General features: G+C 34.5%; 2 protein-coding genes across 2 annotated transcripts; one reads left to right on the top strand and one right to left on the bottom strand.

The window, feature by feature from the left end:
• Positions 1-582: 582 nt before the first annotated feature.
• On the bottom strand, positions 583-14,179 carry LOC114297900 (chaperone protein ClpB1). The gene is made up of 7 exons (XM_028242379.2): positions 14,073-14,179; positions 3,586-4,791; positions 3,256-3,437; positions 2,150-2,772; positions 1,748-2,027; positions 1,442-1,639; positions 583-1,263 (listed from the first exon to the last, which is right to left on the bottom strand). The coding sequence occupies exons 2-7, from the start codon at positions 4,760-4,762 to the stop codon at positions 943-945; spliced, it is 2,781 nt and encodes a 926-aa protein (XP_028098180.2). The 5' UTR covers positions 4,763-4,791; positions 14,073-14,179; the 3' UTR covers positions 583-942.
• Positions 14,180-23,720: 9,541 nt separating this feature from the next.
• Positions 23,721-24,602, top strand: LOC145824158 (uncharacterized). The gene is made up of 2 exons (XM_082923766.1): positions 23,721-24,112; positions 24,227-24,602. The coding sequence occupies exons 1-2, from the start codon at positions 23,721-23,723 to the stop codon at positions 24,600-24,602; spliced, it is 768 nt and encodes a 255-aa protein (XP_082779892.1).
• The last annotated feature ends 263 nt before the right edge of the window (positions 24,603-24,865 follow it).

Here is a 24,865-nt window from a genome sequence, read left to right as displayed (position 1 = left end):
TATTTTTTTTTATGAAGAAAGTTATACATTTTATAAGAGAAATTATGCTTTTTGCATAAAAAATGTTAAGAATCCACCTTACATCAAATTTATCTCGAATGTATTTGTATGTGATAAAAATAAATTTATAATATTATTATGTTGCATGAGGTGAATATGATGTGCACTTACATGTACACATCATAGCATTCTCCTTCAATGTTATCAGTTATTCCTTGTGAAAATTCACCTTGTTTAGTTTGCTTTTTGAAAATTCTTTTCAAATTTTTTTATTATTTATTTTCCATTTTTTTTATAAATATTTTAATCATTTTTTTTTTAGTTTCTACATGCACATGATACATTTAAAAAGTCAAATATTTGTAAAGTAATTTTAAAAAAAAAGTTTACAAAAATCCAAAAAAAACAAATACAAAAATTATGTTACTTTTTTATTTTTATTTTCTTTTATCTTTAGTGAATTTTTTTTTTTTCAAATTTCTTCACAAGTATTTTATTTTTTAAGTACATCCAAAATAGGTGCATTTAAAATTTTTATAAAAAAAAATAAAATATAAAAAACAAATCAATAAACACGAAGAATGAAAAAGAAAACTCAGAAAACAATTTTTTTTGTTTGAAAATCAAACAGGATCATGTGTGAATAACATGAGTAATCATCATCGGTAACTCATCGCACTCCATCAAGAATTTCCATGAGGTGCCATAACCCAAACTAAAAATACACAGTTGAACATACAATCAAAAGACAAAAAACTAGAAAAACCCATCTCTTTCCCCATGTTTTGAGTTCCATAACAATCAGCTTCTCATCATCATCATCATCATCATCATCTATTTCTTCACTCTTCATCTTCATCTTTTTCACCACTTGGGCATCATTACCATTATCATCTATTTCTTCACTCTTTTTCACTACTTGTGCATCATTGTCATTATCATCTATTTCTTCACTCCTTTCACCACTTGCACATCATTATCATTACCATCTATTTCTTCAATCTTCATCTTCATCTTTTTCACCACTTGCGCAAAATCACTCCTCGGCCCATCATGGATTCGAAAAAAGAAGTCTGACCTTTGCCCAGCGCCATTCATTAATCCCCCATCTTTTTCAACTTGATATGTCAATTCCTTCCCGTTAGACGCAGCATCTATATAAACAGTTGAATTTTCATCAACCTTACTTTTTAAAAGCATATCTGTTAACTTATTTACCACCCACTTGTCCAACCATCTTCTAATAGGTCTGGCACCATATGCCTGGAAGCAATTAAATTTTTTTTTTTTTTTTTGGTTAGCAAAATACACTCTGTTGAAGAAAATTGTATTGCAATACATGAATACACACAACAATAAAGGAATGAACAAGGTACAAAAAGGTACAATTTAGTATAAATTGAGAAGGAATGAACTAATAAAAGAAAGTCATAATACTTACGGGGTCATAACTCTCCACTAACATAACATCCAATGCTGCTTCACTCACACTTAAGGCAACACCCTTCTTAGCCACGCGGATTGCAACATCCTTCAATAGAAGCCTCACAACCTTGGCCAGTTGCTCATGAGAAAGAGGATCAAATACTACTATCTCATCTAGCCGATTAAGCAACTCGGGCTTGAAGTGCTTCCTCACCTATCAATAATAGTAAATTTTATTTATTTATATTTGTAAGGAAAAAAGAGGCATATCTATTGAGAATTTCAAATTTTCATGGCATTGTTTCTCTACTAGTTGTTTCACCTCTTGCTTCACTGACTCCCGAGCACTTTCCATTGTACACTTGTTCATTAATGCCTTCAAAAGATAATCAGCTCCAATATTGGAAGTCATAATGATGAGTGTGTTGGTGAAGTCGACTGTGCAGCCTTGGCCATCAGTCAACCTTCCATCATCAAAAACTTGAAGCAAGGTATTGAAAACATTGGAATGTGCTTTCTCTACTTCATCAAATAATATGACACTATATGGTTGTTTCTTCACAGCTTCTGTGAGTTGCCCACCTTTCAAATACCCTTGATAGCTGAAATCATCAGTAGTATATACTATACATTAGGTACGTAATCATCCTTGTAGTAATCTCATATCTCAGAAAGAATAATTTAAAATACAAGGTTCAACAATACACACGACCAGTGCACTTACCCAGGCGGAGAACCAATTAATCGGGAAACTGAGTGTTGCTCCATAAATTCAGACATGTCAAACCGAATCAATAGATTTATGTCATCAAACAATTGTTCCGCAAGAGCCTTAGCAAGCTCAGTCTTCCCAACACCTGTTGGACCCAAGAAAAGGAACGAACCAATGGGCTGTTGAGGCCTTCCCAGCCCAAGCCTCGACCTCAACACAGTTTCGGTAACAGCCTTGACTATTTCATCTTGTCCCACCACTCTTTGATGCAACCCATTAGCAAAGTCCATCAACCTCACTTTCTCATTTTGGTCAAGCTTCGTCACAGGTATGCTAGTTCGACGACTCACTACTTTTGCTATTTGTTCTGGTCCAATAATATCCGTCACCATTACATTTTCCTCTATGATCTTTTCAAGCTTTGCTATTGCATCCTCAACTTCTTGAATTGGACCGCGTCTCAATTCCACAACTCTAGGTAAATTGAATCCTTTATGAACCTTTTCTAATGCCAACAAGAGCTCCGCTCTTTCTTGTTTGAGTCTGCGAAGCTCATCCATCCTTTCCTTTTCTTTTGTGTACTTCATCTTCAAAGGTTGAAGCTTGTCCCCCAAATCATCAAACTCTTTTCTTACCTAAAATAGTGGTTGAAGTTTTGGTTCAAAATATAATAATAATAATAATAATAAAAACTATTATTACACAGTGCTGGTATAATATTAATAACCCAAATAAATAAATAATTGTGAATCAATATAATCAGTGCCATTATATGCTAAGTTAACTCCAACATTCGATGCTCATCTTCCAATTACTCCAGCAATTTGTCATAGGAAAATAGGTCCATCAATATGCAATATGACTATCACCATTAATGAATGTAATTCGTACCTTTTCAATTCACCCTATTGCATTATTATATAATTATACTTTAAGAAAGATTATGAAATGCACAACGATTGTAATGTAACTCACAACTTAATAGCTGAATACAATTAATGAGATTAATGAATAACCAGTGAATTTCTTGTATAAATCAAATTTACCACTAAAATAACATATATAGTAACCGCTATCAAATCCTAAATATACTATAATGACAAATAATGACAACATACTTCAACAAGCTGAGCCCTACTATCTTGGTCTTTCTCCTTGTCAAGAACATCAAGTTTAATTTTTAACCGAGCTATTTTCCTTTCTATATTATAGATCTCTTCAGGTTGACTATCAAGTTGGACCTTGACATTTGAACAAGCTTCATCAAGTAGGTCAATTGCCTTGTCTGGCAAACGACACTCTGAGAAGAAAAAAAGAGCATGTATATGAATTAGTATTGCTCATTCTAACAATAGTCATGACTAAAAATTTAATTTCATCATTCAAAATTCACAAACATAAAACCCAAAATAATAAAAGACAATCTGGAGATAGTAATATCCATGTACCAGTGATATATCGAGCTGACAATTGTGCAGCAACCACAAGAGCTTGATATTGAATTCTAACACCATGATGTTCTTCATATGTCTCTTTGAGCTCTTCAAGAGTAGCAATTGTAAATGCAACACTTGGCTCAGCCACATTAACTTGTTGAAACCACCTCTCATAAGCAGTATCATTCTCAACATATTTCCTATACTCCTCAAGAGTAGTTGCACCAATACATCTGATCTGGCCTCTAGCAAACATTGGTTTGAAGAGATTGGAAGCAACAATGTAATTTTGAATTTGACTAGCACCAAGAACAATGTGTATTTCATCAACGAAAATGATAATTTTTCTTTTAGCCTCTTCTACTTCCTTGAGAACTGATATCAAACTTTCCTTAAACTCTTGAGTAGAGTTTGCTTTGGCAACCAAATCCCTTATATCTAATGCAAATAGCTTCACATCAACAAGATTACTAGGAACATCCCCTTTAACAATTCTCTGAGCTAAACCTTTAACCACTGCTAGTTTGCCAACACTAGGCTCTCCAGTAAAAATGGGATTGTTCTTGGTTCTTCTTGATAAAATCTCAATAACCCTCTGAATCTCTTCATCTCTACCAATCATAGGGTTAAGCTTTCCAACTTGCTCTAAGAGGTCACTACCATAAGTCTTCAGAGCTTGAAATACAATATCTCCAGAAGCAATAACCTCAACAGTTTGAGAATCACTTTCTATCTTTGTTGGTTTTGCATCACGAAGCTTCTCGACCTCCGATTTCACCCTTGTGGTACTGACCCTAGCTTCTTTAAGAAGATCTCCAATTTTGGAATCTTCCAAAAGACCAAGGATCAATTGATCAATGGCTAAATGTGTGTCATCTTGGGATTTCCGTGAGGACTGAGCCCAGTGAATGGCATTAATTAGTGGTGTACTTGCTTCAATTGTATCCGGGGGAGGGTTTTGGGAGGGAAATTTCTCCATTGCCTGATTGAATATCCTCTTAACTAAGTTTGGGGCTTCTTCAGTACCACTAGCATTCAGGATTGCTTGCCGAAAGATACCATTATGATCAGAGATCAAAGCCACTGCTACATGAACAGGTGTAAACTGTACGTGTCCGGCAAACAAAGCCAGATCATGAGCCTCAACAATGGCCTCATTTGTGGTTTGGGTGAACTCAATAGGATTCATGGAACTCAATACGATGATGTTTTAACCTCCTGCAACGACAAAAATAATTTCAATCAAAAGTGTAGGTGGTGTTTATTTATGGGCAAAAAGAAAGTAAGCACTTTTTCATAAATCTTTCTTTATCTATTTATGTTTTATTTAATTTATATTTTTTTTTATATATTTCAATAAGTTCTATAAGTAACATAATTATCAAAATACTTTTAATAATAATATTCAAATTTACACTATGAAAGTTCCGTGATGTAAATGTTCACACCATCAATGTAAATGTTAATATGTCAATGTGAACATTCACACGTCAATGTGAATATTCACATCGTAAAATATGAATGTTCACATTACCAAATTGCTAACATTTTAAAAAATATTTGTAAAGGTAGAAATATTCATAAAATACCTTAAATTTTAAGATTTAGTAGATCAAATGTCCAAATAATAAGACTTATTATAATACAAAAATATCTTATGGACTAATTAAAATACAAATATTTAAAAGAGTATTTTCTAATAATTCTCACTTTTATTAAAAATAATCAAACATTACAAAGGAGAGGGAGAAACATAACAACCCCCCCCCCCCAAAAAAAAAAATCACCTACCAACATACCACAAGAAATCCCAACAACAATAATATATATATTTTTGACTAAATACTAAAAATATCCACTTAGTAACTTGTACTTCCACTAAAATATTATTTTAATCTCTTCCTTTTTAATTATAAGAGTTAACTTCTTATATTTTTAAATCAAATGATAATCTATCCTTCCATCTATATATCGTTAACAAAGTTGGCGAAATTTATTATTTAAAACATATGTGGCATTTTTGTTGTTCTATCAGCACTCTTACATTTTTATTAAAATCACATTTTAGTCCCCACTCTTTCACCAAAATCTCACTTTAGTCTCTCTCCTGTCAATTTCCGTATGAGGGTGAGATTGAAACTTAATTTAAAGTGTGAGGGGTTTGTTATTACAATTGAAAGTGAAAGGATCAAAATAAAATTTTGATAAAAGTACAAAGGTACTAAGTATAATTTATCCACAAATGATAAATAAATAAAACTACAATAGTACATAGTTTTGTACCATAAATGTGTTGAAATTTATTTCACATCCCACCAACGCGGACAGAAATACACACTAAAGAGAAAAACACAATCACAAAGAGAATTTGTTGCGGATCTTGGGCACACCAGGGGACACTCACAAGCAAAAACACAAGACTTTTAATGTGGTTCGGCAAACCGGCCTACGTCCACGGGAGCGATGTTGTTATATATCAACAAATGGAGGAGATTACACACTCTCAACTCACTGTCTCTCTATATAACACACTCTCTCACACTCTCTGATTTGCTATGATGCCCTGTATTCAACTCACCATCACCATTCCATTTTATACACCAAAACAGAAGGTGGAGGAGGCCTCATGGGTGTGTTGGCTGCCAGCCCAATATTCTCCTTTGTTGCTGGCGCATGGCAAGCCTCATGGCTACCAACTCAAGCCTCATGGCTTGCCAACTCATGGCAACCTCTTTTGCCTTCCTTTTACCATGTGGGTTGGCCACCCTTCCATATGGCTGCCAACTCAATTTGGGTTGATCTCCTACAAATCACCCCCTCAACCCATATGAGGTGATCCATAATAGCACCCCCTGCCTGGAGTGCCCGGTACCCCCTCACTGGGGTGCCATGCAAAGCTTACTTTGCAACTCTTTGAGATGGCATCTCTCCCTTCCATCCATTCTTGGAGAGATCCTAATATGTCTCTAATTCAGGAGCAAAAGAAACTTTCTTCCCTGGGACATGCTTTGCTGTCTTGGTCTCTTTGCTCTGAGCTGTCTTTAAAATTGGCCGCAATGGCTCCGTCTTGTGCACCTCCGAACTGCCTCCATGCGTTCTTGTACACTTTGGTTGCCATGTCTGCTGGGCCCTATGTCTCTTCTGTGCATGTCTTGTACGTCTTGCCCGGTAAGTGACAGTAGCTCCGTCTGTCACAACCTTCTCCACAAGCCTGTACAGATTCCCCTCCAGTCGTCCATGTAGCATCACCGTATCTCCATAGATGACTTTGAGATTTCATTTGCTAGATGTGAAGCTATAACCCTTCATGTCTAGCATACTTATGGAAATTAGATTCTTCTTCAGTCTTGGCACGTGTCGGACTCCATCCAACGTGAAAATTTTTCCATCTTCCATTCTCAGCCGTACTATTCCCATGCCAACAATCTTACTCACAGTGTTGTTAGCCACTCGAACAATACCTCCATCCTTGGCTTGGTAGGTAGAAAAAAGTTTCTTATCCATGCATATATGATATGTGCTTCCGGAATCTAAGATCCAGTCAGGTTTCGTCATACTCGACGAAACTGTAAATGCATACTCATCCTTAGCATTTATTGCAGCAGCGACATTTGATGAGCTCGCATGTTCCTTGTGTGCCTTGTCCTCCTTGTGCTTTGCACAGTCTTTTATGAGGTGATCCTCCTGATCACAGTAATAACACTTTCTCCTGAAGCCTGACCTTGATTGCGAACGTCCTCTTGATTTGGATCTACCCCGTCTATTATTGGACCTACCTCTGCCTTGCTCATTTTCTGAGGCAACCATGGCATTTTCTTCTGGGTGTTTGCTACTGCTACCTTCCTGTTTCTTCATCGACTCATGAGAAATGAGCGTAGCAATCACCTCATCCAGTCCAAGAGCATCCTTCCCGTACAATAGAGTTGTCCTGAGATGCTCATATGATGCAGGTAGAGAGACCAGCAAGATCATAGCCCTATCTTCCTCTTGGGTCTTGTCTCCAATGGTGTCCAATTCCATTGTGATCCTATTGAACTCGTCCAGATGTTCTGTGAGGTTCGCACCTTCTGGCATTCTAAGTGTATATAGCTGCCTCTTCAGAGATAACCGGTTTGTCAAAGACTTTGACTTGTACCTCATCTCTAACTTTGCCCATAGCTCCGCCGGATCTTCTTCACTGATGACTTCCCGGAGTGTGTTGTTCCCGAGATACAACTGAATTGTACTGTTTGCCAATTCCCTCAACTCCTCTCACTTGTCATCCTTCATGTCTTCCGGTTTGTTGGACTTTTTGAGAAGAGCTTTCACCAGACCTTCTCGTGTTAAAATGTTTTTCACCCTTTGCTGCCACAGGGTAAAGTCATTACTGCCATTAAAAGGCTCAATCATGAAACTTGCGCCTTTTCCTGCCATTGTAAATTTCTTCCATTTTTAAAGAAATTCCGATTTAAGAATCTGACCGTACGGATGGGTCCGGAATATTCCAAATAGTTGAAACGCACTATTGGATCGCCAAAAAACGGACTCCGAATGGCCTAGATCTAGCCAAAAGAGTTTGAATGCCTCCGATTCAAAAACTAACCGTACGGATGTGTCCGGAATACTCCAAATAGTTGGAACTCACTATTGGATCGCCAAAAACGGACTCCGAATGGCCTAGATCTAGCCAAAATATTTTCAACGGTTCAGATCTGCTGAATCTGGTGCGCCTAAGAAGCACCAGATAACTCCTCCGGTTCTGCTGACGTCAGGTTGACGTCCTCGGCTCAGTCAGCGGCTTGGTCAGCGGCTCGGTCAGCGGCTCCAGCTCGGTCAACGCAGCTCCGGCTCCGGCGGCTTGGTGCGCGCGTGCGGCGCGTGTCGCGCGTGAACTCACGCGTCTTCTTCCTTCGTCCGCGCGTGGAGCGCGTGGGTGAGACTGGGACCACGCGCCGGGAGTCTGAACGGCGCGTGTGGGCGCGTGATGAGACTGGGAGTCACGCGCAAACTTCTAGAGGCGCGTGAGGGCGCGTGGAAGCTCCGATTGGCCTGTGGTTTGAAGTTTTGGACTCCTCTCCTCCTGACCTTCCTCCTGGTATGCTCAAAAGTGGATTTCGACCACTTCGAAATCTGGACACTTTCGAAAAAAACTCGATTTTTCTCCACCCGGGCTTTGATACCAATTGTTGCGGATCTTGGGCACACCAGGGGACACTCACAAGCAAAAACACAAGACTTTTAACGTGGTTCGGCAAACCGGCCTACGTCCACGGGAGCGATGTTGTTATATATCAACAAATGGAGGAGATTACACACTCTCAACTCACTGTCTCTCTATATAACACACTCTCTCACACTCTCTGATTTGCTATGATGCCCTGTATTCAACTCACCATCACCATTCCATTTTATACACCAAAACAGAAGGTGGAGGAGGCCTCATGGGTGTGTTGGCTGCCAGCCCAATATTCTCCTTTGTTGCTGGCGCATGGCAAGCCTCATGGCTGCCAACTCAAGCCTCATGGCTTGCCAACTCATGCCAACCTCTTTTGCCTTCCTTTTACCATGTGGGTTGGCCACCCTTCCATATGGCTGCCAACTCAATTTGGGTTGATCTCCTACAGAATTTACATCCTTTGGCACAACCTTACATCCATGTGAGAGAAAGATTCTATTATATGAACAAATTATGAAATACATGTGACTCGACCTTATGCTGAATAAATATTTATAAAAAATGCTAAAATATATGTATTTTTTAGTATTTAGTAAATATATATTATTTAAAATTCACAAATTTTATATTTTTTAAGTGTATTTAGATTAAATGGATTTATGGGGATGGCCAAGCAATAAGACTTGTGGATAAGATCCAAGATCTCGAGTTCGAGTCACCTTTGTGTTTGGTTCATGAATTTGTGAAGGAACTTGTAAAAGGAAAAAGCAAGTATAGGTGAAATATGTGTGAAACATAATTATTTTTCACCTACAATTTCACATTTTTTTTTTTTTTTTTTTCAAATCCATGAACAAAAAATAACCTTAAGTGGCCATTGAAAGTTTGCATAGTCGTTAATTTCAATACCCTAGGTTAATCGAGATGCACATAAGTTGATTTAGACACTCAATTATCAAACAAAAATAAAATATCTAAAAATTAAAAAATAATAATTAAAATTTCGTCAAAACCCCCTTAAAGTAAAACTTGAACTAGAAATTTTGCCTGCATTCTGCAGCACATGTATTATGATAGAAGACCTGGGATGTAAAAATTCCTACCCATGGTTGAAGTAACCAGATTCTCTATTAAGGAACCAGATTCTCATCACTGTAGTGGACTAGACAGTGTCATATGAGTTTGTGGAGCTTATTATGGACTCTATCCTAATAATCTAAATTATTTATTTTTTAAATCATATCGTGCAAATTATCTAGATTATTTTCCAAGTAGCTTTATGGGTAAAATTTAACTCTGGCTTCTGGTTTTGCAGTCCAAGATTTCCATCTACATATTCATGAGATTCAAAAGATCAAGTCTAAGAAACGACACTCCTCAAGCTTTATTCCAGATTCAATTTAGGTTAGGCTTGGCATCTTTTAAAAAAATTAAAAAGTCAAAAGATCATTATTCTATTTAAGAGGTTATTTGAGGTATCTTAAATAAGTGTACTTTTTATTTTTTTAGACTAAAAAATTGAGGGAAAAAATATGAATGTTTGGATTAACTTTTTGACTTTTTATGAAAAAATATATATTAAAAAATTATATAAATAAGTGTATAGGAAAAGTTATAGATAGAATAGCCCGTACGGTCAGAAGCATGAGGGACAGCACGACAGGGGAATAGTGTAGGAGATTGATTCTCTCCTTTTCGGGCATAAATTGGATGGTATTGTTTGACCTATGGAGGCCCACCACGGGTCTCGTTTTACTAATCGGAACCGTTCAATGTGTAGAACTCGTCGAGTACTATATGCTTACTATATGCTTGTAAAAAATCATATTGATTGAATATCAATAGCTATCTAATCGTGTTAGTTTTTCTGGTCAACTGTTAACTATAACATCATCCATTTTTTATACAAAACTGATTTAATCATGTAGTTACCGATTTCCGATCAACGTGATGTTTTATAGGTATATAGTTTTGGACGATTTCTACAGATTCAACGGTTCGGATTATTAAAACGAGACCCATGGTGGGCCCTTACGGGCCCAATATTTCTGTCAAACTTAGTGATTTTATATATGTAATTTGTTTTTTTTCCCCTACGATAGTACATGGTCATTTCAGCTGTGTAAATTGTGTAAATTTTGTTTGATTAAAATATTATGTATTTTAATTTTTTAATATTTTTAATTTATAAATAGTGATAACTTTTTTACTTTTTTTTGTAACTTTTTGATTTTTTAGCTTTTTTGATACATCCCAAATCAGGTCTAAGTCATATCATCTTATTTAAGTTATATTACTTCTCTACCACATAACTTCAAACTCAACACATATTTTATAAAAAGTCAAAAAGTACACTTATTTAGATCATTACAAACAATCCTTTAATTTTATTGGTGTTGTATTTTTTCTTTTCCCTTTCTACCCCTTTTCTGCTCTATTTTTCTAGTTTGGCAACTTGCCTTTTATTTTCTGTCTCTTTGTTCCTCTTTGCATTTGGGTCAGCATATGATTGTACTTGTTAGATGGGATCCTCTTTATCAAGCTATGATGCTATCCTCACTTTGCCCCTTGATGTATCTTTCATTATTGTATCTTAGTTGATGTATCAATAAATTTTTCTTTTGTCGATCCAAAACAAAAGAAAAAAGAAAAAAAATTATTTATGAAAAAAATAAATTGATCAGAAAGCCATAATCACGTTAATGTATGACATTTATTTGCAAAAAAAAAGAAAAGAAAAAAGAAAATTAATAACAAATATAATTTGAAAACTATACCATCTATTTTTTAAGCGAGAAGTGCAATAAACATACATGGCTACAGTTGTTGAATCTACCTAACTTATCTACCAAAAATTAGACTCAATTTTCAAATCTAGTAATATGGCAATCAATTAAGATATTAAAGATAACACGTTCTCTTATATGTTATCTAATTATCAACTAATTATTTTACTTATATATCACTAGATTTATAAAATACGTCTAAAAAATAGACTTGTACATTATTTTTTTAGTCTAAAAATTGAATAATTTGAATTATTGAAATGAAAGCAATATGGGTACGATTCCACAAGTCCAAACAACATGGTCCACTAGATTGTAGAAAATCTTCTTCCCTCTATTAATATTTGATCTATGATAATCGGAAGGGATTGTTTCTTTATGGGGTAAATTACACTGACCTCCCCTGAGGTTTTTGATAAATGCAGTGAGCTTCCTTATAGTTTCAATAATTACAGTAACTTCCCTTACTTTATCTGGCATTTTCTAGATTCCCCCCTTCTGTCAAATTGGAACTAACGGGGTTACTTTTTCTATAATAAATGACCTTATTGCCCTTCCTTTTAAAATATTAAAAAATATTTTTGGATTGGAGAACATGTTTGGAAGAAACGAAAAGCGTTTGAAACAGTATTTTTAGATTTATTTTTTAAAAATATTAAAAAATGTTTAAGAAAATTTTATTATTTTTATTTTAAATATATAATTTTTATTTAAATTTTTTTATTTTAAATATTTTATTTTATTTTGTAAATATTTTAATTTTAATATTTTAAACTCAAAACACATTCCCACACTCATATCATAACCAAACACATAACTCAAAACTCAATTAAAAAATTATTTTCAAACCTCATAACCAAACACATAACTCGAAACTCCACACTACTTTCAAAACTCTACACTCAAATCGTAACCAAACACATAACAAAAAAATTAAAATATTTAAAAATATATTTATAAAATAAAATAAAATATTTATAATATATATTTAAAATAAAAAATAATTTTTTATAAATTTTTTAATATTTAAAATATTAAAAAAATACAACACATAAATGTATGAAATATAATGCACATTAAAATACATAAATAAATATTTAAAATATAAAATATTTACCCTAAAAAACTAAATTTGAAAAATTTCAAAACTTATAACCAAACAATTTTTTTCTTTTCAAAACTCAATTTAAAACTCATAACTCAAAATAAGACTGCACATTCAAATCATGATTCTAAAATAATTTTAAAAAATAGATTTTTTTTTTCTTTTAAATAGAATTTTGGAAAAAGTTTGGTTTTGAGTTTTAAAAAGAGTTTTAAGTTTTAAATTGAGTTTTAAGTTCGTGTTTGGTTATGAGTTTTGAAAATACTTTAAGAATTGAGTTTTGAGTAAAGACATATTCTGAAAAAAGATTTTTTTAGCTATAAGTTTTGAATTAAGTTTTGAGTTTTGTGTTTAGTTATAAGTTTTGAAAATTTTCAAATTTATTTTTTTAGGGTAAATATTTTATATGTTAAATATTTATTTATTTATTTTAATGTGCATTATATTTCATAAATTTATGTGTTGTATTTTTTTAATATTTTAAATATATTTTTTAAATATAAAAAATTAAAAAATATATTTTAAATATATAATTTTTATTAAAAATATTTTCTTTTATTTTATAAATATATTTTTAAATATTTTAATTTTTTTGTAATGTGTTTGGTTACGATTTGAGTGTAGAGTTTTGAAAGTAATGTGGAGTTTCGAGTTATGTGTTTGATTATGAGGTTTGAAAATAATTTTTTAACTGAGTTTTGAGTTATGTGTTTGGTTACGATATGAGTATGGAATTATGTTTTGAGTTTAAAATTAAAAAAATTAAAATATTTACAAAATAAAATAAAATATTTAAAATAAAAATATTTAAATAAACTTTATATATTTAAAATAAAAAAAATAAAATTTCCTTAAACATTTTTTAATATTTAAAAAAAATAAATCTAAAAATACTATTTCAAATGCTTTTTGTTTCTTCCAAACATGTCCTCCAATCTAAAAATATTTTTTAATATTTTAAAAGGAAGGGCAATAAGGTTATTTATTATAGAAAATCTAAACAATCCCGTTAGTTCCAATTTGATAGAATGTGAGAATTTAGAGAATGTCAGGTAAAATAAGGGAAGTTACTGTATTTATTGAAACTACAGGAGAAGTCGCTATATTTGTTAGAAACCTCAGGGAAGGTCAGTGTAATTTACTCTTCTTTATGACACTCGTGGGGTTCCTTATAATAAGCCTATTTTGATAATTCAAATTATTCGTAATGTAATATTAGATCATTTATTAAAAAATTTAAATTAATTGAATATTTATAATCCTATAATAAGATCATATATATATATATATATATTTTTTTTGGTAAGAAAATAAATGACTATTATAATTTTGGTGACATTTTTAAAATAATTAGAGCTAATCATGGGAGAGACATCCATGATCAGTTAAAAGTCAATCGTTAAAAGTCATGTTTTGAGAGAGAGAGAGAGAGAGAGAGAGAGTTTTTACTTACCTTGTGGCTAATTTTGAAGGATGGGGTGTGATTGCTGGGTGTGTGATCGGTTCTGCTTTGTTGTTGATGTTGGTATTTGTGTTAACGCAGACAGTGATTTTCGAGAACAAAAATGTTAGAGGTCTCAAAAATTCTACTAAAAGTTTTACCAAATGTTTTACATGGACGTGGGACCCACATGGGACCCACATTGTGTGGGTCCCACACCCATGTGAGATATTTGGTAAAACTTTTGGTAGAATATTTGGGGTCTCTAGCATTACTCTTTGGAGAATTGTTGTTGAAGTTGGGTTTTGTGTAGTAGAAAAGTGGGAGAGATTTGGTGTAAATACAAGGACTATGGCACAATCTTAGAGCATCTCTATCGGTGAATCAGATTTTTTATTAAATTTGAGTTAAAAATGATCCATTTTATCAAATTTGATACTACTCGCTCCAACGGTGCACTTTCATCAAATTTGTGCCGGGACAATCGGTTGGTCGGCCGGTTAAGCGAATTTTTTTTTTTTTTTTTGGAACCTTTTAGTGGTCGACCGGCTGGTCAATCGGTTAGGCAAAAAAATTTTTTTTTTTTTTTTACTGTTTAAACCTTTTCTTCGAACCGTTTGAACCTTTAGGCGGTCGATCGGTTGGTCAACCGGCCGGGCAACCGGCTGGTTGACCGGTTGGTCTCTCCCAACGGTCAGGAACAGTGATTTGGTGAAATGCTTCGCCTGTTCTCGTTTTGGTAAAAGATTTGCTGAATTCTCGATTTGATATCGATTTGGTGAAACCGTTGGAGCTCAAAAAAGTGACTTTTTCATTAAATTTTGAATTTAATAGCAGGTTTGATGAACCGTTGGGGATGGTCTTATATAAGAAGGGTCCCCATGAACTTTTCCACCTAAACTTTTCCACCTATGCCTAGAGCTAATGCAAGCCCTGATGAGGAATGACTTTGAGGTCGACTTGTTTGGTTGGCTTGACTTGACTTGTGTTTGAGGATGGAGTAGTTTGGTTGATTTTGCCTTCGTCGATGTGGAACTGGGGTTGTTGTGACTATGTCATGGTAGTGACTTGTTGCGAGTCTCTGGAGTTTTTTTTTAGTTTTGTTTGATGATTCAAAGCGTTCATATTGTAAAGTTTGTTGACTATAACATTCATATAAAAACCAAGTTAATCAAAAATTCGTAATCCCATAATTAAATTCAAGTTGTTTTATAAAAATTATCAAGATAATGTCAACCGTTTGTTTTTTTAAAAACAAATGAACTTTTGTTATAAAGTTATAGATTTTTAATCAATTTGATTTTTTATATGAATGATCTATTCAATAAATCTTATAACATAAACGGTTTAGATTATTAAAAAAAATTGAAAAAACCCTCAACAAACTCACAGCAATATCCCCATATCCTGTGGATGTGGTGGGTTTAAGAGTTAGTGGATGTGGTGGGTTTAAAAGTTGGGGTACTTACGTGTAGGTCCTAAAAAGTGGATTTATTGTCTAATAGGTCTTATGAGAAAATTTTATCATATAAAAACCTTATTAATTGTAAGTTTTAGCGACAATTTATAAAAATTATGACAAAAAAAGTCACTAATTGTCAATTTTTAGTAACGTATATAAAAAATTGTCACAAAAAAATTATTTTTAACGACAATTTTACCAAGACTTATTTTCAATAAGATTTGATGAGAATTAAATCCAACTATTAGGACCTATTGGTAGTTTACCCTTAAAAGTTCTGTTGTGGCTTTTAAAACGATATCATTTTAAATTTTTTATTTTTTTAATTTCAATCTCTTACTTACATTACATCATCTCTAATCTTATTAGGCATTTTACTTATTTAAACGTTGGGTAAATTACATTTTGCACCCCTATATTTTGTACCAATTCTCATTTTGATCCATATATATGAAATCATGACAATTAATCTCCTGCACTTTTAGTCAAATCTCACTTTAGTCCCTACACATGAAATCGTAATAGTCAACTCCTGCACTTTTATGCAAATCTCACTTTAGTCCCTATGCAAGTGTCAATGTCCCTCTTTTGCTATTTCATTTTTAAATCTTTCACAAAATTCAGTCATGTGACAAAAATGTGACTATGAAATGAGGGTGTACGGGAAAGAAATAAACCTTCTCGTATAATCCTGTTGATCAAGTCTGCGCTCCTCCATACGTCGTCGCTTTACTCCCTGAAAACACAAACGTGAGCTAGCCGGCGAGTGTGTGCCGGATACCTCTCCATTGTCTCGCTTGCCTCGCCCGTTTCTGCTTGGACGTTCTACCGCATTGACTTTTGCCGAAGTCTTTTTCTCTGGTATTGTGGTTGTGCCTGTTTTTGTTTTAACACGGGCGCCATCCTCTTCCACCCGAATGTGCTGGTGTACTCTCTCCATTAAGGCCTCTATTGTGAGAGGCGGCGCCATAGTAATTGAGTCCCTCAGTCTGTTCCCGACTGGAAGGTCTCTTTTGTACTACGCGATGGCGAGATTTGTGGGGTAGTCCCCAATCTGGTTGAAGGTCTCCCAGTAGCGGCTATTGTAGGATCTTAGCGTCTCCTTGTCGCCCATGTCAATGGAGAGAAGCTGGTCGATCTCCACTGGCGTTTTGGTGTTCGTTCTGAACCTTGTCACGAACGCCTTTGCCAACTGCGCCCAGGAGGCTATGCTGCCTTCTGGAAGCCTTTTGAACCAGGTTAAACCTAGGTCGCCAAGGCTGGATGGGAATAGGATGCACATCAAGGCCTCGTTTCGTCGGTATACTGCCATGACCTGGCGAAAGTGGCTTAGGTACATGTAAGGGTCTGTCTTCCCTTCGTACGTGGTAAATTTATGCTGGATGAAGCTTGAGGGTAATGTTGCGTTCTCAATCGCCGGAACAAACGGCGAGCTATGTAGTCTTGCCAATGCTTTATCTGTTGGTTCGTAGGCAAGGTGCGGTATTGACATTCTAACCTCGACGCTTCTGTGCGTCCGAGAAGCCAACCACTGAAGGGCTGAAACTCTGTGTGGGTAGCGTGCCTTGGCATCCTCCCTTTGTTGCGCCCTTTCTTCAAGCACTGTCCGTAAGTCGGACGATCTGGGCAACTCCGATTGCCTAAAGGATGTCTGGTGCGTATGTGAGGGCCGATAGGTACTTCCCTCAGTGTGAGACCTCAATGATCTTGTTCTCTCAGGCCTGGAGTAATGAGTTCTGGAAGTCCTTGATTGAGTGTCGCCTGTCCGGAGGCTTCTACTTTCTGCTTGCGATGGCGTGGTACGTCTAGTACGATCTTCTGAGTGGCGAGGAGGCGTGATGCCTTTGCGCCCCTCTCTTGTCGCCACCTCTTTTCTCTTGATCTGGCGCTTCATGGCCTCTATGTCCGCCGTCATCTTCCTTATTAGTTCATCCTGCTCCTTCACGCGGTCCTCCAGAACTTGAGGGTCGACCCTACGCCTCTGTCTTTCAGGACTTTGAGAGCGAGATCGACGGAGGCTGTTAGTCCGCCTCCCCCTGGTATCCCTCCGGGGGTTCTGTCGCTGGGGCTCCAAATCTGGCATGGGAGGGATGGAAGGCAAATCTTCTTGCCTCTCACCCCTCTCGAGAGTTTGTCCGTCGATGGCAGACTGCGGCAAATCTTCATTGTGCGCCATTGCTTCTGACTAGCAAGGAAAACTTGATCAAGAGGTTTTGTTCTTTCTGTGATTCCCACAAACGGCGCCAATTGTACGAGCACGAAATAATTCTTCTCGTATGATCCTGTTGATCAAGTTTGCGCTCCTCCAAACAACGTTGCTTTGCCACCTGAAAGCACAAACGTGAGCTAACCGGCGGGTGTGTGCCGGAAACCTCTCCGATGCCTAAGTCAGCAACTAGACAATAGACAATAAGCTCTGTGTATTCTAGAGTAAGAATTGGGATACCTGTACATAGGCCTGGTCATGAGCTTTTATAGACTTTGCTTGGCACATTCCTAGTAGGATTCCAACTCTCCCTATGAGAGTTCTCCTAGGAATCACACACCCTACTCACTGCCAACCAAGTGAGATAGTTTTGCACAATCCCAGTAGGACTCTAACTCTCCTTAGCAGAGTCCTACTAGGAGTCTCATCACTGCAAGCCAAGTGAGATGGCTGAACCTTTTACCTCGGTTATACATTTCTGACCGAACTGCCTTATCTCGGTCCCCTACCACTCGAACTGTGTGATCGAAAGCCAATCTATCGAATGCCATCCTATCGAGCTATACACAGCTCGGCTCTCGCTATTGATGTTACCTCGGTTTTGTTTGTTTAGACTGAGGTAACTACAGCAGTCTCCGACTGAACTAACAAGGACGAGGTCCAACTTGCAAAGCCCAAACACCTCGGCCCATAGTTCGGCCTAAATCCGAAATATGAGATGTCTTTTTGGCCTAAGACCGAGCTATACCAGCCCTTATCTCGGCCCATTGCGCGGCCCAACTTCCAAAGAAGACTTTCCTAACTCGGCCCAATTTGTTTACAAATTACCCTCTCAGAGGGTAAGAGAGAAAAATCATCAATGTTTCCTACCAATACACTTTGTCTTACATGATAAGCGCATGAGAGTTATATAATACAATATATATATATGTTTGTATGGTAAAAATTGGGACGAAAATACAAAAAAGTAGAGCTTTTGAAATATAAAACAGGCAACAAAGAAATCAATGAGAAAGAAAGATGAATAGACAGAAGACCATGTTACCGTGAAAATAGAATTTCGTAATTCCAATTTATGCAAAACCCTATTTTATCTTCTTAATTATTCACAATTTGCATTTTGTTTTAGCCTAATACAGTCATATTTTAATATAAATTTTGGGATAAAGTGTGTATTGGTGGAAAAAGTAAATAATTTTCCTTTCTTATCCTCATGTCGTAGTCACATTCTTATCATATGATTAGATTTAGTTAAAAATTTAAACAATTGAGTAACAGAAATGGGACATTGATACTTGTGTAGGGATCAAAGTGAGATTTTACCAAAAGTACAGAGGTTGACTTTCACAATTTCATATACACAAACCAAAGTAGGATTTGACAATAAGTGTAGGGGGTTGACTGTTATAATTTCATATGTAAAGGCCAAAGTGAAATTTGATATAAAATACAGAAGTACAAAGTATAATTTACCCTTAAAAGTTATTATAATGTATATATTTTATTTTACCTATCCACTTTTCATGTTTTCATTCCAACCATATGCTTTTTATTTTAACAATTAATTTAAATACTATTCACTTTATGGAATGACACATCAACAATAAAGATAAAAAAAATATATCATAAGTGTCAAATAAATTTTTCCTAACCTTTAAAAATTAGTTACATTTAACTAATGAATATGAGTTGAAATAAAATATCTAATCATATATCTAGTCTATTAAAATTTATAAAAAAAAAAAAATTACAGTGTGTTTGGTTTGAGTTTTTTGAATTAAGTTTTTTAAAAACTGAGTTTTTTGATTTTCGTATTTTTTTGTTTTTAGTGAATATTTTTAAAATTTTAATTTTTTTTAACTTTTTTAGATGCACCTTACTTAAATGTATCTAAAAAGTAAAAAATTTGTGAAAAAATATTTTTAAAAATTAATAAATACATAAAAATACAAAAAATGTACTGAATTTTAGTTTTTTTTTTTTTGTATTTTTGGCATTTAGCGAATATTTAAAAGGTTTTTTTCAAAATTTTTTTACTTTTTAAGTATATTTATGTTAGGTATGTCTAAAAATTAAAAAAAAATTGTTCAAAATATTAAAAAAGTTTAGTAAAAATAAAAAATAAGAAAAATAAAAAAATAAAATATTTTTAAAAATATTTTTAAAAAATAATAACCAAGCAAGGTGAAGTTTTTAAACTAATAAATCGTCTTTCTTCCCTTCGTCTCAACCTTGTTATTACCTCTCCTCTTCGCTTGTCTCTCCAATTTCAAACCTAAAAGACAAATGTGAGTATAAACAGAAAAAAGAGAATATATATATCCAAGGCCTTATCTCCACCGTCCACTTATCACGCTTTTGATGTGGTACACTCTCAGTAAAAGAATTACAAATTACAGAAACACAAATAGCACTAGGTGATCCTTGCTCATCGATTAGTGTTCAGGATTTAAGAAGCAAAAAGTCAAGATATTATATCAATTATACAACAACAACAACAACAAAATATCAAAAAAGGCATTTCAAACATTAATTTTTTTTTTATCTTATTAAAAAATAGATAGCAAATGAATTATTAAATATTCTACGTAATATTTATATAGGTGTAGAATTCATGTGGATCATATGTAATGTGAATCTCGCACTATATAAAATATTTTATGATTCATTTAAGATTGTTTAAAACAGAGTCAAAAAAAAAATAAAAAATAAAAAACTATTAAAAAAGATAATTCCTAAACTAATCCCACCACATTAAATATGCATCTGCACCATATATTATATTTTCAAAATACTTTTCAAACATATCCTTCTTTGAGTTGATATTTTCTCCCGAGATTAGGTGGTCTCTAATTCATTAATTAGATTGAACAACGTTGTTTAAAAAGAGTCAAAAAAAAAAAAAAAAAAAAAAAATTGGGGAAAGCGCCATTAAATCTCTAATTTGAAAATGTTAATCAATTTAGTCTCGATGTTTTTTTGTTAGACTAATAGGTCCTATTTCATGTGTGAAGACATTAGTACCCATTTTTTTAGGCGTCTGGGTCAGTAATTGAAGGGGTAATTTTGGGTTGGTTTTTATTTGTAATTTACCGAATTGCCCAAGAAGCTTACTATAGGCCTTTTTTAGATTTCCCTCATTTCCGAACATCAACTACATCATTACCATCAACAACATCAATTACATCACCAACATCACTAAAAAAACATCATCAAAAATCAGCAACATCATAAAAACATCATCAAACATCATCAACTACATCATCATCATCAAAACAACATCAAACATCACAACATTGTGAACATCAAACATCATCAACATCAGCTACATCTTCAACATTAATCATCAATGTTGTGAACATCAAATATCATCGCCATCATCAAGTTTCATCGCCATCATCAAACATCATAAAGCTTACTATATGATCAACACTGAACATCAAACATCGTCAAACATCTTAAACATTAATCATCAATATTGTGTAACATCAAACATCATTGCCACGAAGAACTAATCTTTTCATCAGAATTTGGGATTGACCCATATGTAAATTTTGGATGAAGAACTGATCTTTTCATAAGAATTTGAAAATTCAGAGGAATTTGAGTTCTGGGTATCTTCTGAAATTGGGTCTTGAATAGAGGCTCGACCGATTTGGAGAGAGGTTCTTGAATGGAGAGAGAAATCAAACAAGAGAGTTGCAGAAGAGAGGGTGGTCGTGAGGAGACCGAGAAGATGGGGAAGAGCAGAGATGATAAGCCATTTGCCTCTCAAGCTTGTGTGAGAGTAAGGGTTGGGGTGTATTTTAAACATCAACCATCATCGCCATGAACATCTTAAACATTAATCATCAATATTGTGCAACATCAAACATCATCGCCATCATCAAGCTTCATCGCCATCATCAGATCTCATAGTTGATGTCGATGATGTTCAATGTTAGAACGAACCATGAAGGCGAAGAGGTCACCAATTCTCAGATCCCATATCTCAAATAAATCCCAATTCTCAGATGATGAACTACAACATTGGTCACCAATTCTCGGTTCGGAAATGAGGCATAAAACGAATCACAGAATGATTCCCAAAAAATGGAGCAACATCAACTATGAGATTTGAGAATTGGAGTGTATGAGATCTGATGTTTGATGAGGTTGAAATTGTAGTTGATGTCGATGATGTTCAATGTTGGTGATGTTGGTCTTGAACAGAGACTCGACCGATTTGGAGAGAGGTTCTTGAATGGAGAGAGAAATCAAACAAGAGAGTTGCAGAAGAGAGGGTGGTCGTAAGGAGGGAGGTGATGTCGAAGAGTGATGCGATTGAAGAAAGAGTTGCCATTGTTGGAGAGATTGGGAGACCTGCAAAATGAAATCAATATGGGTAAAAATGTAAACTCCATATACAATATATTAAAAATATATATATCATATCAAAATAAAAAGGACTAAATGGTTTAACAAAAAACACTTAGGACTAGCTAGAGTAATATTTAACAAAATGGGATTTATGAGTAATTTTTCCAAAAAAAATTAAAAAACTACTAAAAAGGATAATTCCTAAACTAACCCCACCACATTAAATATGCATATGCACCATATATTACATTTTCAAAATACTCTTCAAACGTATGCTTCCTCGAGTTGATATTTTCTCTTGGGATTGTGTTGTTTCTGGTCCATTAATTGGATTGAACAACGTTGTTTGGGTCCATAAGACCTATCATGTTTTTTGTTTTGATCATTCGTTGCTCATGTTTTAAGTTATTTTGTGTAAATTATTCTTAAAAAAATTAAGTCGATCCGATATCCATAACTATATAATTTTATTATATTTTTCTCCAAAAATGTACGGTCTATTTTTTAAATTATTCTTGTCATTCATTTTTTCGAAAACAAATATGTTAAAATTATATAGATACACATATTAGATCAACTTAATTTTTTATATAAATAATCTACATAAATTAACTTAAAAAATAAACAGCTCAAATAATTAAAATGACACTCGTAATAAACCTAACAACCCAAACAGCGCGGTACCCCATTCCCAATTCTCTTTTGCATTTGAAATAGTACCACATAGGGACAGAAATAGGTAGGGATGCATTTTCTCTTTTCTTTTCTTTTTTTATCAACAAGTAGAAGTGTAATTTGGATAGATTTGACCCGAACAACTTGTGTCTAACCTAAAAATTTTTAGGATTTGAGCAACTTATTTTTTAATTTCGTGAGGGTTTAGACAGAAACTCAGAAGTCTAAATTAAATTTTTGTCGAGTTTGGACAGAAACACCAAACAATTCGAGCAATTCAAAACTAGAATTATATATATAAATATTAAGGTCTTGTTTGGAAACAAACTATTTTAGTAACTTTTTAATTTTTTACGAAAAGATGTGCAGAAAAGTAAAAGAATGATGTGACAATTTATAATAACTTTTTAATTTTTTGACTAAAATAATTACTCTCCAAATGAGGCCTAAATATACATATAAATTATTAGCTGTTATGTGATATTAAAATAATTTCGATCGTTACATCATATATATATATATATATATATATATTATATACACAGATAACACAATACAAAACTTTACCCTTTTTCTTTTTACTTAGAAATAAAAAAGACCATTATAACTGCATATCAATTCTTCAAGTTTGATCTAGTCAATTGAACTTGCCTAACTTCAAGGAAGAAAGCCCCCTATTGATAAAGTTCTTTTGTAGGGAGTAAAATTTGAGTGCAACAGTGATATTACATTATTAATGATCCATAATATCATCATTCAATAATAAACAACCATGGTCAAAAGAACACCATGGTTAGAGTGAAGCCCCATAGCTTCACCAGTCAACGACAAGCTTAGAGTAAGGAGGATTTTGGGAACCCCTGATTTTGCTCCTCTTCCGTCATTCCCCAAATCTATCTCCATGAAGTTACTTATTTGGAATTGTAGAGGTGCTGGTAACAAAGCCTTCAGACGCACTATGAAGGAACTGAAGAAAACTCACAAACCTTTTATCATTGTCCTGATGGAAACAAAAGTTGAGCTTAGTTCTATGGGTCTCTTCTTCAATAAACTAGGGTTCACAGCCCCTCCTCATGTGGATCCGGTGGGACGAAGTGGTGGGATTTGGATTTTGTGGGATCCCTTCCATGCAATGGTAATGGCTCTTGATGTTAACGCTCAAGTCATACATGCCAAGATTAAGCATGATAACTACTCATATTGGATTTTGTCAGCTATTTATGCTAGCCCAAATCCGTGGCTTAGAGACACACTTTGGGAAAATCTGGAAGAAATGGCTCATAATATGAATAATCCTTGGTTATTAGCAGGTGATTTCAATGATATTACATCTCAAGGAGAGAAAACAAGGTTCAACTCTAATGCAAGCCAAGTCTGAATGTAGAAATTTGCAGCTAGGATGAATAAGTGCAAGCACATGGATTGAGGTTACTCAGCGCCTAATTTGACATGGTCGAATGGTAGACAAGGTATGGCAAATACACTAGAAACACTTGATCGAGCTGTTTGTAACACCAAATGGAGAGTTGCTTTCTTAGAAAGAGCTGTTCAAAATCTACCTCGCACGTACTCAAATCACTCTTCGATGGTAGTGTACACTCAAGGTATGTCTATTTCTAATCCCTTAGCTAGGCCTTTTGGAATGGAGGCCGTATGGTTCACTGATCCTAATTTTAAAAACCTTGTTGAGAAAGCTTGGGCTAATAGTCAAAATTTTGTTCCTGAGACTATCAATCTTGTTACAAAGAATGCTATTGCTTGGAATAAAAACACTTTTGGTAACATATTTCGGAGGAAAATGTGGCTTTTGGGTCGGATTGAAGGCATCCAAAAGTCCTAATCTCGTGTTTATGCTCATAATTTATTCTTACTTGAAAAAGAGCTTGTTAAGGATTATAATACTATCCTCTATCAAGAGGAACCGTTTTGGTTTCAAAAGTCGAGGGCCAACTAGATTACCTAGGGCGAAAGAAATACCAGATTTTTCATATATCCACCATTGCGCGTAGAAGGAATATGAGAGTTACCACTCTAAAAAATAGTGAGGGTGTTTGGATCTTGGATCCTGTGGAGCTTAGTAACCATGTTCAGTGTTTTTTAAGA

This window comes from Camellia sinensis, chromosome 4 (genome assembly GCF_055761805.1).
Source record: "Camellia sinensis isolate YWXY chromosome 4, ASM5576180v1, whole genome shotgun sequence".
Classification (NCBI taxonomy): Eukaryota; Viridiplantae; Streptophyta; class Magnoliopsida; order Ericales; family Theaceae; genus Camellia; species Camellia sinensis.
Note: the sequence above shows the minus strand (reverse complement) of the source record. Positions and strands in the feature narration are given on the sequence as shown.